This window comes from Dendrobates tinctorius, unplaced genomic scaffold, assembly GCF_039654945.1.
Source record: "Dendrobates tinctorius isolate UK_male_01 unplaced genomic scaffold, ASM3965494v1 ptg000254l, whole genome shotgun sequence".
In the NCBI taxonomy this organism is placed as follows: Eukaryota; Metazoa; Chordata; class Amphibia; order Anura; family Dendrobatidae; genus Dendrobates; species Dendrobates tinctorius.
In genome coordinates this window covers 3,042,075-3,056,975 of record NW_027361921.1, presented here as the reverse complement: position 1 = coordinate 3,056,975, position 14,901 = coordinate 3,042,075, and the positions used below count along the sequence as shown (strand labels likewise).

The 14,901-nt window shown below is 43.9% G+C and overlaps 1 protein-coding gene across 9 annotated transcripts in view; it reads left to right on the top strand.

The window, feature by feature from the left end:
* LOC141067695 (tRNA N6-adenosine threonylcarbamoyltransferase, mitochondrial-like) overlaps positions 1-14,901 on the top strand; it is a 210,391-nt gene that overhangs the window by 18,249 nt on the left and 177,241 nt on the right. For all 9 annotated transcript variants that reach the window (XM_073558093.1, XM_073558092.1, XM_073558097.1 and 6 more), the window contains exon 2: positions 3,785-3,997. In XM_073558093.1, coding sequence (XP_073414194.1) covers positions 3,801-3,997 — 197 coding nt within the window. In that variant the 5' untranslated portion in view covers positions 3,785-3,800. The remainder of the gene's footprint in view (positions 1-3,784; positions 3,998-14,901) is intronic.

The following is a 14,901-nucleotide window of genomic DNA, read 5'->3' as shown; positions in this document are numbered from 1 at the left end:
GTCACAGACTAGCCCTGGTAGACCCTGACCAAAGAACTGAGATGGGTTTCCAGGGCCGCTGAGCGGGGATGGAAGCGAACCTGTTCTACCAAGCACTTCAATGTATACAAGTAGTCCCTTGCCAGCTTCAAGTACACGCTCTCTGCCGCAAAACAAACTTACTTTGCATCCCTCATATTCTCTGTTATAAATGAGTCACCGAAGGAGGAAAAAACAAAAATACAAGCTAAGTCCAGAAAATCGGAGAGGTTGGTAGCTATCGGATTGCAGACCCCTGATCCTATTCACACAACTAACAGTAGCCGTGGGGGGTTCCTACGGTGCCCTAGACCCCTCGTTCACAGCCGGAGAACTAAATAAGCCTAACGAAAGAAAGGGGAAATCTAAACTGCCCCAGAGCAGACCCCAAAGCAATAGACAGCCCCCAACATGTATTGTCGGTGAAAAGCGGATGAAAACACAAAGACAGACAGAAAGACAGGTTGAGCAAACGATGGGGCCCAACTAACTAAATAGGAAAGGACAGAAAAGATGCTGACTGCAATCCGCAAAAATACTGCTAAAATAATGTCCAACACGTCTGATAGAAAAAAGGCCCTGAAGCCACTAGACTTCAAAAACACTATATCAGCACTCAGGTATATTCTGAAGACTGAGCAAAAGGTCAACTTGACCAGAGACAAAAATGGAGCTCAGCCTGTACCAACAAGGGCAGGCAGAACACAAACACTAAGTAAACAGACAATATCTCATGGAAAAATAAGAGAGCAAATACTTAGCTTTCAGAAGACAGGTACTGAACTGGTTTGCAAGAGCTCAGCAGAAAGGATCACCAGCACCCCTGTAGGGCGTCGGCTGCCTTATATCCACTCAGTGATTCCGGGTGTCCAATCAGGCTCCACCTGTTCAGATGACAGGTTCTTCCCAACCCAATCAATTTCACTACCTCTCTTCACCAGCAGAGGGAGTTCATCAGACATCAACGGTGAAGGGGAAAATGAACTCACAACAATTCTCACTATCTCACAACCCTAAACAGTTTTTCAACACTTTCAATTCTCTACTCCGTCCCACAGCACCTCCCTCTCCTCTCATTTCTGCTGAAGACTTTGCCTCCTTCTTTAAGCAGAAGATCGATGCGATCAGAGAAAGCTTTGGCTCGCAGCCCCCAATGCCCCTCTTAGCTGCTCAGCCCTGTTTTTCCAAAGCCAGCTTCTCCGCCATGACAGAAGATCTGCTCTCCACCCTCCTGTCAAGATCACGCCTCACCATTTGTGCGCTTGACCCGCTTCCATCCCACCTCATCCCTAACTTTGCCATAATCTTCATCCCAACTCTAACACACCTCTTCAACCTTTCCCTTACAAATGGTGTCTTTCCCTCATCCTTGAAACATGCCTCAATCACACCCATCCTCAAAAAGCCCTCCCTCGACCCATCCTCTGTGTCTAACTATCACCTGATATCGCTTCTCCCTTACAGCTGAAAACTACTGGAACAGCATGTATATCTTGAACTGTCCTCCCACCTCTCCTCCTGTTCCCTCTTTGACCGGTTACAATCTGGCTTCCGACCGCGTCACTCAACTGAAACTGCGCTAACTAAAGTCACTAACGACCTACTAACCGCCAAGAGCAAACGACACTACTCTGTCCTCCTTCTCCTGGACCTGTCTTCTGCCTTCGACACCGTGGACCATTCCCTCCTGCTACAGAGTCTCTCATCTCTTGGCATCACAAACTTGGCCCTATTCTGGATCTCATCATACCTAACAGATCGAACATTTAGTGTCTCCCTCTCACACACCACCTCCTCACCTCGCCCCCTGTCTGTCGGTCTTCCTCAAGGCTCAGTCCTAGGACCCCTACTCTTCTCCATCTACACCTTCGTCCTGAGACAGCTCATGGAATCCCATGGCTTGCAGTATCACCTCTACGCCGATGACACGCAGATCTACCTATCTGGACCTGACCTCACCTCCTTGCTGACCAAAATCCCACAATGTCTGTTTGCTATTTCAGCCTTCTTTTCTGCTCGCTTTCTCAAGCTGAACATGGACAAAACAGAATTCATCATCTTTCCCCCAGCTTACTCTACCCCTCCACTAGACCTATCCATCAATGTCAATGGCTGCTCACTTTCCGCAGTCCCGCCCGCTCGGTGTCTTGGGGTGATCCTCGACTCTACCCTCTTTCAACCCACATCTCCAAGCCCTTGCCTCCTCCTGCCGCCTCAGACTCAAAAATATTTCCCGGATCCGCACATTCCTCAAGCATGAAACCACAAAAACACTAGTGCACGCCCTTATCTCCCGCCTCGACTACTGCAACCTCCTACTCTCTGGTCTCCTCCAGCACTCTGGAACCACTCCAGTCCATCCTACACTCTGCTGCCCGACTAATCCACCTGTCCTCCCTGTTATTCCCCAGCCTCCCCCCCCCTATGCCAGGCCCTTCACTGGCTTCCTATTGTCCAGAGGCTCCAGTTCAAAACCTTAACCATGACATACAAAGCCATCCACAACCTGTCTCCTCCATACATCTGTGACATGGTCTCCCGGTACCTACCTGCACGCAACATTCGATCCTCTCAAGATCTCCTTCTCTACTCCCCCATCATCTCTTCTTCCCACAACCGCATACAAGACTTCTCCCTTGCTTCCCCTATACTCTGGAACTCTCTGCCGCAACACATCAGTCTCTCACCAACGGAAACCTTCAAGAAGAACCTGAAGACCCACCTGTTCTGCCAAGCCTACAGCCTGCAATGATCCTCGGTCTACTGAACCACCGCACAACCAGCTCTACCCTCTCCTAGTGTATCCTGACCCATCCCTGTAGACTGTGAGCCCTCGCGGGCAGGGTCCTCTCTCCTTCTATATTTGTATGTCCCTTGTCTTGCACATGTTTATTGTACTTGTCTATATTTCCCCTTTTCACATGTAAAGCGCCATGGAATAAATTGTGCTATGTAAATGTATAATAATAATTAACTATAGGTGGGAAAACAATGAGCAAATAAGAGATGAAAAGATAGTGCTTAATGTTATAGACTTAACAGGTATATGCATACATAGAACCTCTTGTATATCTGATATATAACAATAATCTTGTCTTATTAGGCATAATCACCCATGGACCAAAAATGCAGATTTCATTTAGCCTAATATACTATCAGATAGGGCCAAAACAATCTCTCTGCAATAAAACAGACAAACATGTACAAGAGGTAAAAAATAGCATGGTTCAAACAAGGAACATCAGGATTTTGTCCATATTGGTTCCCACAAAAAGCAATAAGCGATATTAGTTGCCAAGAAAAAGCCAAAGAAACAGCTGGGGGTTAACCCAAACTTGGCTTCCAGCCGCGACGCGTTTCTCCGTCCACACGGTTCATCAGGAGGCACAATAAGGAACCAGCCAATTCATAGATGTGAGGTGGCCCTCTCTGACAGTGTATTAAGCTAATGAAATCTGCATTTTTGGTCTATGGGTGATTATGCCTAAGAAGACAAGATTGTTGTTATATATCGGATATACTAGAGGTTCTATGTCTGCATATAATAACCTCTTAAGTGTATAACATTAAGCACTATCTTTTGATCTCTTTTATTTGCTCATTGATTTCCCCCCTATAGTTTATCAGGGTCTACCAGGGCTAGGCATACTCAGAAACGAGGGAATGGTAGTTTTGGCTCCTTTAGTGCTGGCAACTTGCTGTTCGAGACAAACTGTCCACCTAAAAAGTGTTTTATGTGTTTGTTTTTTTTTCTTTTTTCTTTCAGACTCTTACTTTGAAAGATGAGTAGAACATGCTGCAATTTCTGCAAAAACTATTGGACGCTTAAACGAACATTTTCTGTACTGTCTTTAGTGAACTACCAAAGAGTGGTTCTGGGAATAGAAACAAGCTGTGATGATACTGGAGCCGCTGTTGTTGATGAAAATGGTAAAATACTAGGAGAGGCAATTCACTCTCAGAAAGAAGTCCATCTAAAGTGAGTACATCTAGAAAGATGATATACACATTTTCTATTCCTTATCTTCTGGGTAATGTAAAATAATAAAAAACGAGTACAGTAATTATGAGCTGGTAGAAAGAATAGGTCCTGTCCGTGAGGGCTTACAATCTGAAAGGCAAGAGTTCTTTATAAGGAACCTGTCTAGTCCTTTTCCAATATTAAGCTGCCCCCAATGTCCTGTCAGTGATGCAATGTGCAAAACACTTTTTATTCTCAGGCGATTACATCACCTTGTCTTTCAGTCACACGTGTGGTGCTTTCTAATCTCTCTAATCTTCCAGTCACGGTCTTCTTCAAATTACTCATGCCCATTGCAGCCTGATGGAATAGGCTTCCCCGATGTCACGGCAATCGTCCAGTAAATCCCACACTTGACTATCAGGTCCCCGCGCATACACACTGAATCTAGGTGTACATCCCCAGCTTCATTTTATATCTGCATGCTCTGGAGCTGCGATGAGTCAGTGACTGGTCTCCATCCATTTTAGGGAGATTCTTTAAGTACCGTATTTTTCGCTTTATAAGACGCTCCGGATTATAAGACGCACCACACATTTTGAGGAGAAAAATAGGAAAAAACGTTTTTTTAATAAAATGGTGGTGCCTCTTATAATCCAGGTGTCTTATTGCTTACCGGGGGTGGTGGCTGCGGTGAAGTGGGGTCCCAGGGTCACTGCTGGAGGAGGCAGGAGTGGGGTGATACTGCAGGCCGCAGGAAGGGATGAGAGGGTGCTCCGATGTGCAGCGCGCTGCCAGGGGAGGCTCGTGCTGCTACCTGGGGGGGCTTGCGCTGCTGCCAGGGGGGCTCGTGCTGCTACCAGGGGGGGCTTGTGCTGCTGCCAGGGGGGGCTTGTGCTGCTGCCAGGGGGGGCTGTACTGCTGCCAGGGGGGGCTGTACTGCTGCCAGGGGGGCTTGCACTGCTGCCAGGGGGGCTGTACTGCTGCCAGGGGGGTCTGTGCAGCAGCCCGGGGCTCTGCCCACATTTACCGGGTGTCCGTCGGCGCTGTGGGTGTCTCCGGGTGCCCAGCCGTGTCTCCACGTGCCCAGCGGTGTGTCTGGTTCCAATCCCGGGGCTCTGGCGACATTTTGCGACAGGCCAGAGCCCCGGGGCTCCCTCTCTGTTCCCTCTGTTTTGGCTCCGGAAATTGGGGCCCGCGCCGGGGACGGCGCATGCGCTGATGGTGATCTCGGGACTGAGATCTCGAGAGATGAGATTTCAGTGCTGAGATCTCATCTCTCGAGATCTGTCCCGAGATCACCATCAGCGCATGCGCCGCCCCCGGCGGCGGCTGCCATATTGCCAGAGCCAAAACAGGGAACCGAGAGGGAGCCCCGGGGCTCTGGCCTGTCGCAAAATGTCGCCAGAGCCCCAGGATTGGAACCGGAGACATGGCTGGGCACCCAGAGACACCCACAGCGCCGACGGACAGCCAGACACTTCTGCGGCCTACACCCAGTAATGTATATCCTCTTTGTAAGACGCACCCCCATTTTCCCCCCAAGTTTGGGGAAAAAAAAATGCGTCTTACAAAGCGGAAAATACGGTATGTTTTGTGTAAAATAATGTCCAATTTGCCTATTTTTCCTGTTTTTTTTTTTTTTTTTGTGTTCCAATACACACTCAGGAAATAAATGTGTGTATAACAAAATATATGTAATTGCAATATTTTTACTTGAGAAATACTTTATTTTCTGGAACAATTTCAAGGGTACCAGCACTTTAGTCCATGACTGTATGTGCTTATGGAGCCAAAAGCTATAATGGTGCTGAGAGAGTGAACGTGTGCTCTGTCGTGCATAATTTTTGAGTGGAGGCGACAGCTCAGACGCAGTCTACTACATCTGGGTACCTGCCTTCAGTAGGCGTACACACCTGAAAATAATTCTACATTATATCTATAGCTGTTGTGAGTTCATTTTTCCCTTCATCATTGAGGTCTGATGAACTCCCTCCTCTGGTGAAGGCAGGTAGTGAGACTGATTACCAAACACCTGGGCAGCTAGATGATAACTGGGTGGCTGGAATTGAGGACTGAATATAAGGCTGCCGACGCCCTTCTTCCTGGCTGGTGATTTTCCTGCTGGATTCTTGGAGACCAGCCTGATTCCTGTGTCTCAAAGCTAAGTTTTTCTGCTCTGCTTTGTACTCTTCAGTTTTGTTTTTGTTTTGCCTTGTTTTTTGGGAGTTCTGCCATCCCCGGCCGGGGGTGAGCTGAATTCCATTTTTGTCTCTGATCTGTTGATCTTTTGCTCTGTCTTCAGAATATACCTGAGTGCTGATATAGTCTTTTGAAGCCTAGCGACTTCAGGGCCTGTTTTTCCTATCAGTCGGTTGGCTCATTTTGATAGGGTTTTTGCGGATGGCATACAGCGGCTTTCCTATCCTGTCCTATGTAGTTAGCTTGGGCCCCATCGTTTGCTCAACCTAGCTTTCTATATCTGTGTTAGTGTTTTTATCTTGCTTCACCGTCATTATATGTTGGGGGCTGCCTATTGCTTTGGGGTCTGCTCTGGGGCAGTTTAGTTTTTCCCCTTTCTGTTATTAGGCTATGTAGCTCTCCGGCTGTGATCAAGGGGTCTAGGGCCCCGTAGGAAACCCCCACGGCTACTGCTAGTTGTTGTGGATAGGTTCAGGGGTCTGCAATCCGATAGCTGCCAACCTCTCTGGTTTTTCTGGACTTAGCTGGTATTTTGTTTTTTCCTCCTTCGGTGACTCATCATAACATATAGCCTTGTCGGTGCATACACCTGAATCCCATTTTGCCGGACCAACGAGTGGGTGCAGAACTCAATGTGTTGTCCTGGAAAAGGGAAAATAATTTTTCTCTATTATGATTCTTTTTCAAGGTATTTTTTTTTAATGCTTTCCACGCTTTTTATCTAAAGCTTGCCATACAGTAAGGACTTTAGATGGCTGAAAAGGCCAATTTAGACCTTTCCTCTACCATTTGAGCTTTTTGTGATACAAGTGAGCTTTACATGTACTGACCTAAGGCCAACAGCTGTTTTAAAGTTGATCAGCCATATAGGACTTTTACTCGTCACTCATGCATTAATGATCCGCATCCTATTACAAGGAGTTGTCTGCTAGTTTTTATTTTAAGCATGGTTTTAATAGAATGTACATGCTTCCCTAAACAACGCCACCACTCCTCGGTACTGCTGCCAGTGTCTCTCTCTGGTCTCCTCTCTTCTTATTCCACCAGGGAGGCCTTGGGTGTTCACTGCAGCCACAGATTGGCTGCAGTGGTCATGTTTCATCTAAGCCAGAGGAAAGGGTTTATGAATGTTCTCTACTAGCTCAAAAAAATGCTGCTGCAGTCACTTAGTGTGGTCACCAGACTTCTCGACAGTAAAGGAAGTGAAGACACTGTCAGGGAACACTGACCGCAGTACCAAGGAGCAGCGGGGGTCTGGTACGTATGTGTTTTTAATTTTTAGAACACCCTATGCCCATTTTCAAAGTAATGGGCTGCCTATTTAATGAAAGACTAGAGTCTGCCACAGATTTTGGTATATATTGTTCAACGATTTGTTGTTCTAATAATATCATTCTTATGCTACCTAATAATCGTCACAGTTCATATTTATAACAAGTCATTCAGGAAATATCCACTTGTAATTCCTAGTATATAAGCAGCTTTGGAAATTTGTTCTCTCGTTTTGATTAAATTTTTGAGGCTACCCTGAATACCTTTTTTTTTTTTTTTTTTTTTTTTTTTTCTCTCAATGTGGACAACAGCTTCTGTTTCCTCTTGCTATGGTGAAAGATGTCACTAATTCCATTGGGGATGGCACTTCTAGGTATGAAGGCAGACACATCCTTTTGCTAAATATTTGTGTTTGTGCAAGGTAATAGCTGTCAAACTGTCTCAATAATTGTCTCAAATGGCAGTATCTTTGCATTGTTTTTTTAATAACTAATTTTCAATTTCTATAAATGTACATGGGTAAAGATATTTTTTTTAAAATATCATATACTGTTGTTTTTAAAGATCACTTTTTAGTAGCCATGTCATTATCATCACAGTTAGGATTACAGTGGCAGGTGATACCTATTCAGTATTCGGCATAAATTAATTACAAAATTTTTAGTTTTCCTTAACCCCTTTCTCACATGTGACGTACTATCCCATCCACGGGACTTGGGCCTGTATGACCGTGGATAGGATTGTACATCACCGCAATCAGCGGCGCTAACGACCCGCCCTATAAAACTGTCCCAGTAGGTAACCCCTTTAGTGAACCCCTTCAGAAAAAAAAGTCAAACAATGCTTTATCATACCGCCGAACAAAAAGTGCAATAACACACAATCAAAAAGATGTATTTAAATAAACATGGTACTGCTGAAAACATCATCTTGTCCCGCAAAAAAACGAGCCGCCATACAGCGTCATCAGCGAAAAAATAAAAAAGTTATAGCTCGCAGAATAAGGCGATGCAAAAATAATTATTTTTTATATAAGTGTTTTTATTGTAGAAAAGCGCCAAAACATAAAAAATTATATAAATGAGGCATCGCTGTAATCATACTGACCCGAAGAATAAAACTGCTTTATCAATTTTACTGCACGCGGAACGATGTAAACGCCCCCCCCAAAAGAAATTCATGAAATGCTGTTTTTTGTTCGTTCTGCGTCCCAAAAATCGGAATAAAAAGCGATCAAAAAATGTCATGTACCCGAAGATGGTACAAATAAAAACGTCAACTCGTCCCGCAAAAAATAGGACCTCACATGACTCTGTGGGTCAAAATATGGAAAAAATTACAGCTTTCAAAATGTGGTGATGCAAAAACTATTTTTACTATAAAAAGCGTCTTTTAGCATGTGACAGCGGCCAAAAATAAAAACCAGCCACAAATAGTAAATCAAACCCCCTTTATCACCCCCTTAGTTAAGGAAAATAATAAAATAGAAAAAAATGTATTTATTTCCATTTTCCCATTAGGGTTAGGGCTGAGATTAAGGTTAGGGGTGTGTTGGGGTTAGGGTTGGTTGGAGTTACAATTGGGGGGTTTCAACTGTTTAGGCACATCAGGGGCTTTCCAAATGCAACATGGCGCCTGATCTCAATTCTAGCCGATTCTGCGTTGAAAAAGTCAAACGGTGCTCCTTCCCTTCCAAGCTCTGCCATGTGCCCAAACAGTGGTTTACCCCCACATATGAGGTATCAGCCTACTCAGGAAAAATTGTACAACAACTTTTGGGGTCCAATTTCTCCTGTTACCCTTGGAAAAATAAAAAATTAGGGGCAAAAATATCATTTTTGTAGAATAAAATGATTTTTTTTATTTTTATTGCTCTACGTTATAAACTTCTGTGAAGCACTTGGGGGTTCAAAGTGCTCACCACACATCTAGATAGGTTCCTTGGGTGTCTAGTTTCCAAAATGGGGTCACTTGTGGGGGGTTTCCACAGCTTAGGCACATCAGGGGCTCCCCAAACGCGACATGACACCCGCAGTCTATTCCATCAAAGTCTGCATTCCAAAACGTCATTACTTCCCTACCGAGCCCCGACGTGTGCCCATACAGTAGTTTTCTTCCACATATGGGGTATCAGTGTACTCAGGACAAATTGGACAAGAACATTTGGGGTCCAATTTCTTATGTTACCCTTGGGAAAATAAAAAAATTGGGGACTAAAAGATCGTGTTTGTGGAAAAAATATGATTTTTTTTATTTTCATGCCGGGGCATTATAAACTTCTGTTAAGCACTTGGGGGTTCAAAGTGTTCACCACACATCCACATCTAGATAAGTTCCTTATCAGGTCTAGTTTCCAAAATGGGATCACGTGTGTGGGGTTTCCACTGTTTAGGTACATCAGGGGCTCTCCAAACACGACATGGCGCCCGATCTCAATTCCATCCAATTTTGCGTCAAACGGAGCTCCATTCCTTCTGAGCTCTGCCATGAACACAAACAGTGGTTTACCCCCACATGTGGGGTATTGGCGTACTCAGGACAAATTGCACAATAACTTTTGGGGAGTTTCCACTGTTTAGGCACATCGCGGGGGCTCTCCAAACGTGTCATGCTGCCAATCCCAAGTCCAGCCAATTTTGTGTTGAAAAAGTGAAACGACGCTCCTTCCCTTCTGAGCTCTGCCATGCGCCGAAACAGTGGTTCCCCCCCACATATCAGGTATCAGCGTACTCAGGACAAATTGCACAATAACTTTTGCAGTCCAATTTCTCCTGTTACCCTTGGTAAAATAAAAAAAATTGGACCTGAAGTAATTTTTTTGTGAAAAAAGTTAAATGTTCATTTTTTTTAAAAAAACATTCAAAAAATTCCTGTGAAGCACCTGAAGGGTTAATAAACGTCTTGAATGTGGTTTTGAGTACCGTCAGGGGTGCAGTTTTTAGGATGGTGTCACTTTTGGGTATTTTCTATCACATAGACCCCTCAAAGTAACTTCAAATGTGATGTGGTCCCTAAAAAAAAAAAAGTGGTGTTGTAAAAATGAGAAATCGCTGGTCAACTTTTTAACTCTTATAACTTCCTAACAAAAAAAAATGTTGGTTCCGAAATTGTGCTGATGTAAAGTAAACATGTGGGAAATGTTACTTTTAAGTTTTTTGTGTGCCATATCTCTGTGATTTAAGGGCATAAAAGTTTAAAGTTGGAAAATTGCAACATTTTCTCCAAATTTCCATTTTTTTCACGAATAAACGCAAGTTATATGAATTAAATTTTACCACTAACATGAAGTACAATATGTCACGCGAAAACACTGTCAGAATCACCGGGATCCATGTAAGCGTTTCAGAGTTATTACCTCATAAAGGGACACTGGTCAGAATTGTAAAAATTGGCCTGGTCATTAACGTGCAAACCACCCTTGGCGGTAAAAGGGTTAAAGGGGTTTTCCCATGAACAAAGTTAATTTCAATCAACATTTTAATCAATAGATCTATGAATAATAATAATTTCCACAATTCGATGTGTTTAAAGAAAAATGTTTCTGTGCTGAGATAATTTTATAAATGTGCCCCTGCTGTGTAATGGCTGTGTCTGACTGTGCAGGAACATGGTCTGATCATATCACAGCTAAAGGGCAGAGGAGGATGCAAAAGAGTATACTGTACAAACAGCACAGCATGGGATCACAGCTGATTTTTCTATTTGAGGTAAAACATTGTTTAACCCCTTTCTGACATCAGTTGTAATGATCTGTCCATGTGACCTGTGTCAATTTGACTATGGACGAATCATTACGTCATGCGCTCACTGGGGGTGCCCGGGCGATCGCTGCCGGGTGTCAGCTGATTCTGACAGGTGACACCCGGTACTAGGTGCGAGGAGCGGTCACAGACCGCTCCCGGCACTATAATCCCCGAAATACTGCGATTGAACACGATCGCATCATTCCGTAAGCAGGCACAGGGCTGACAGCCCTTCTGCCTTTGGATCGGAGACCCCGCGGCGTGACGTGGGGTCCCGATCATTGCCATGGTGAGCAGATGTCGTCATCGTAACATCTGGGTCACCAGAGCTACAAAACTTGTTGATCTTGCACAGTGCATGATCAGCATGTCTCTGTCAGTGCAGCGCTGACAGCTTTTATGACATGCTGATGCTGCTTCATCTGCATGCTATAGTAGCGATCAGCCTGCAAAAAATGATTGTCCCATAGTGGAACTAAATAAAAACATTTAGAAAAAAGTAAAAAAAAATAATTTAACATAATTGTAAAATTATTTAAAAAAGAATCAAAATAATAAAAAAATCAATATATTATATCTCTAAATAAATATTTGAATAAAAATAAAATCTAAAGAATAAAAGTAGACATATTTGACATCGCAGTGTCCTCAACGATCTGACCTATAAAACTGTCCCACTACTTATCCCCTTTAGTGAACACCATAATAAAATAAATAAAAAACAAGGCAAAAAACAATGCTTTATCATCATACCACCGAACAAAAAGTGGAATAGCGTGATCAAAAAGACGGATATAAATAAACATGGAACCGCTGAAACGTCATCTTGTCCCACAAAAAAACAAGCTGCTATACAGCTCCATCAGCGTAAAAATAAGTTATAGCTCCCAGAATAAAATGATACAAAAATAATTTTTTTCTCTAAAATAGATTTTTTTGTATAAAAGCGCCAAAACATAAAAAAAAAATATAAATGAGTTATTGCTGTAATCGTACTGACCCAAAGAATAAAACTGCCTTATCAATTTTACCACACACGGAATGGCATAAACCCCCCCCCCCCCAAAAAAAAAAGGAATTCATGAATTGCTGGTTTCTGTTCATTCTGCCTCCCAAAATTCAGAATAGAAAGCGATGAAAAAATTTCATGTTCTCCTGTATTTTTTTTTAAGCAGCAGGCAAAACTCACAGCTGGGGACTGCATCCCTCCTCCGCTGTCAGCTTCAGCAAGGCTGGTTATCAAGAATAGAGGGGTCCCCATGCTGTTTTTTTAAATTATTTAAATAAATAATAATAAAAAAATGTTGTGGAGTCTCCCTCCCCACCCCCCCCCCCCATTTTTGACAACCAGCCTTGCTAAAGCTCACAGCTGGGGGCTGGTATTATCAGGCTGGTAAGGGGCTATGGATATTGACCCCCCTGAGCCTAAAAATAGCAGCCCGCAGCTGCCCAGAATAGGCGCATCTTTTTGGTGCGCCAATTCTGGCGCTTTGCCCGGCTCTTCTCACTTACCCTGTAGAGGTGGCAATTTTCATCCATGTCTGGGTGATAATTTGTTTTCGACCTGGACGGTGCCAAGGTGCGACCGTCTAAGCTGAGAACCACTGGTGAATGAGCTGCTGGGAATGCAGCGTCATTGACGGGGTGACATCATAGAGTTTACATCTGGTCACTGGGCTCCGTTCCTAGCTGGGCTGAGCTGCGGTGAGATCCCTGCTAGCACCGTGAGCGCTCAGTGACAAGGGGTGACTTTATAGAGGTTACCTCCGGTCACTGGACTTTGTTTCCAGCCGGGCTGAGTTGCGGTGAGATTCCCGTTGCGTTCCCAGCAGCTCATTCACCAGTGGTCCTCAGCCTGGACAGTCACATCTTGGCACTGTCCAGGTTGAAAACTAATTATCCCCCAGACATGGATTACAGCGTGGGACACAACGATGGACAGGTATGGTATATTGTTGTTTTTTTTATTTTAGTTTGATTACAGGATATCGAACGCTTCGGTGGAATTATGCGAGTTCGTAAGTATGGTTTAATTGAGATTATTAAAGAAGTCTATGTCATTGTTTTCAATTAAAAGACTTTATTCTGACTGTGTCTTTATTTACCATATAACTATAGGAATAATAATGGAGAGGTGTCTTATAGACACCTCTCCATTACTAAGCCGTGGGCTTGATGTCACCTGACAATACAAAGGTGACATCAATCCCACAAATATGAAACCCCAATTGCCGCTACAGGACAAGTGGGAAGAGCCGGGCAAAGTGCTAGAATTGGCGCATCTAATAGATGTGCCTCTTCTGGGCAGCTGCGGGCTGCTATTTTTAGGCTGGGGGGTCAATATCCATGGCCCCTTACCAGCCTGAGAGTACCAACCCTCAACTGTGAGCTTTAGCAAGGCTGGTTGTCAGAAATGAGGGGGGCCCTACGCCGTTTTTTTAAATTTGAATAATTAAAAGAAAAACTGAGTGGGGACCACTCTATTCTTGATAACCAACATTGCTGAACCTGATAGCTGAGGGTTGCAGCCCCCAGCTGCGAGTTTTGCCTGGCTGGTTATAGAAAATACAGGGGAACCCACACCTTTTTTTTTCATTTATTTATAACGCAGGCGCCGGCTGTTGAATACCCCGATCAGCCGCTCCTGCTGTCACTGTTATTAGCAGCAGCAGCAGCAGCAGGGGTAGGCTGATGGTGGTAATAGTCCCATCAGCAGACGCCTGTTGTCTCTTTTATCAGCAGACGCCTGTTGTCTCTTTTATCACTTAAATGTAACTCTCATGATTCTCCCCTGCTCGTTCCGATCGCCGGCAGAGCAGGGGAGTATGATGAGAGTATGATGTTACCCAAAAGTAACACCATTGTAAAAACTGCACCCCTCACGGTACTCAAAACCACATTCAAAAAATTTCTTAACCCTTCAGGTGCTTCACATGAATAAATGGATTGTGGAAGGAAAAGATAACCATTTAACTTTTTTTTCACAAACATTTTACTTCTGAACCAAATTTTTTTATTTTCACAAGTGTAAAAAGAGAAAATGAACCACAAAATTTTTTGTGCAATTTGTCCTGAGTACACCCATACACCATATGTGGGGGTAAACCACTGTTTGGGTGCACAGCAGAACTCGGAAAGGAAGGAGCGCTGTTTGACTTTTTCAATGCATAATTGGCTGGAATTGAGAACGGACACATGTCACGTTCGGAGAGCCCCTTATGTGCCTAAACAGTGGAAACTCCCCCACAAGTGACACCGTTTTGTAAACTAGACCACTCAAGGAACTTATCTAGATGTGTGGTGAGCACTTTGAACCCCCAAGTGCTTCACAGAAGTTTATAACGTAGAGCCGTAAAAATAAGAAAACATTTTTTTACACAAAAATGATCTTTTCGCCCCAAAATTTTTATTTTCCCAAGGGTATCAGGAGAAATTGGACCCCAAAAATTGTTGTCCAATTTGTCCTGAGTACGCTGGTACCCCATATGTGGGATAAAACTACTGTTTGGGCACATGGTGGGGCTCGGAAGGGAAGTAGTGACGTTCTGGAATGCAGACTTTGATGAAATAGTCTGCAGGTGTCATGTTGCATTTGCAAAGCCTCTGATGTGCCTAAACAGTAGAAACCTTCCACAATTGACCCCATTTTTGGAAACTTGACCACCCAAGGAACTTTTCTAGATGTGTGGTGAGCGCTTTGATCCC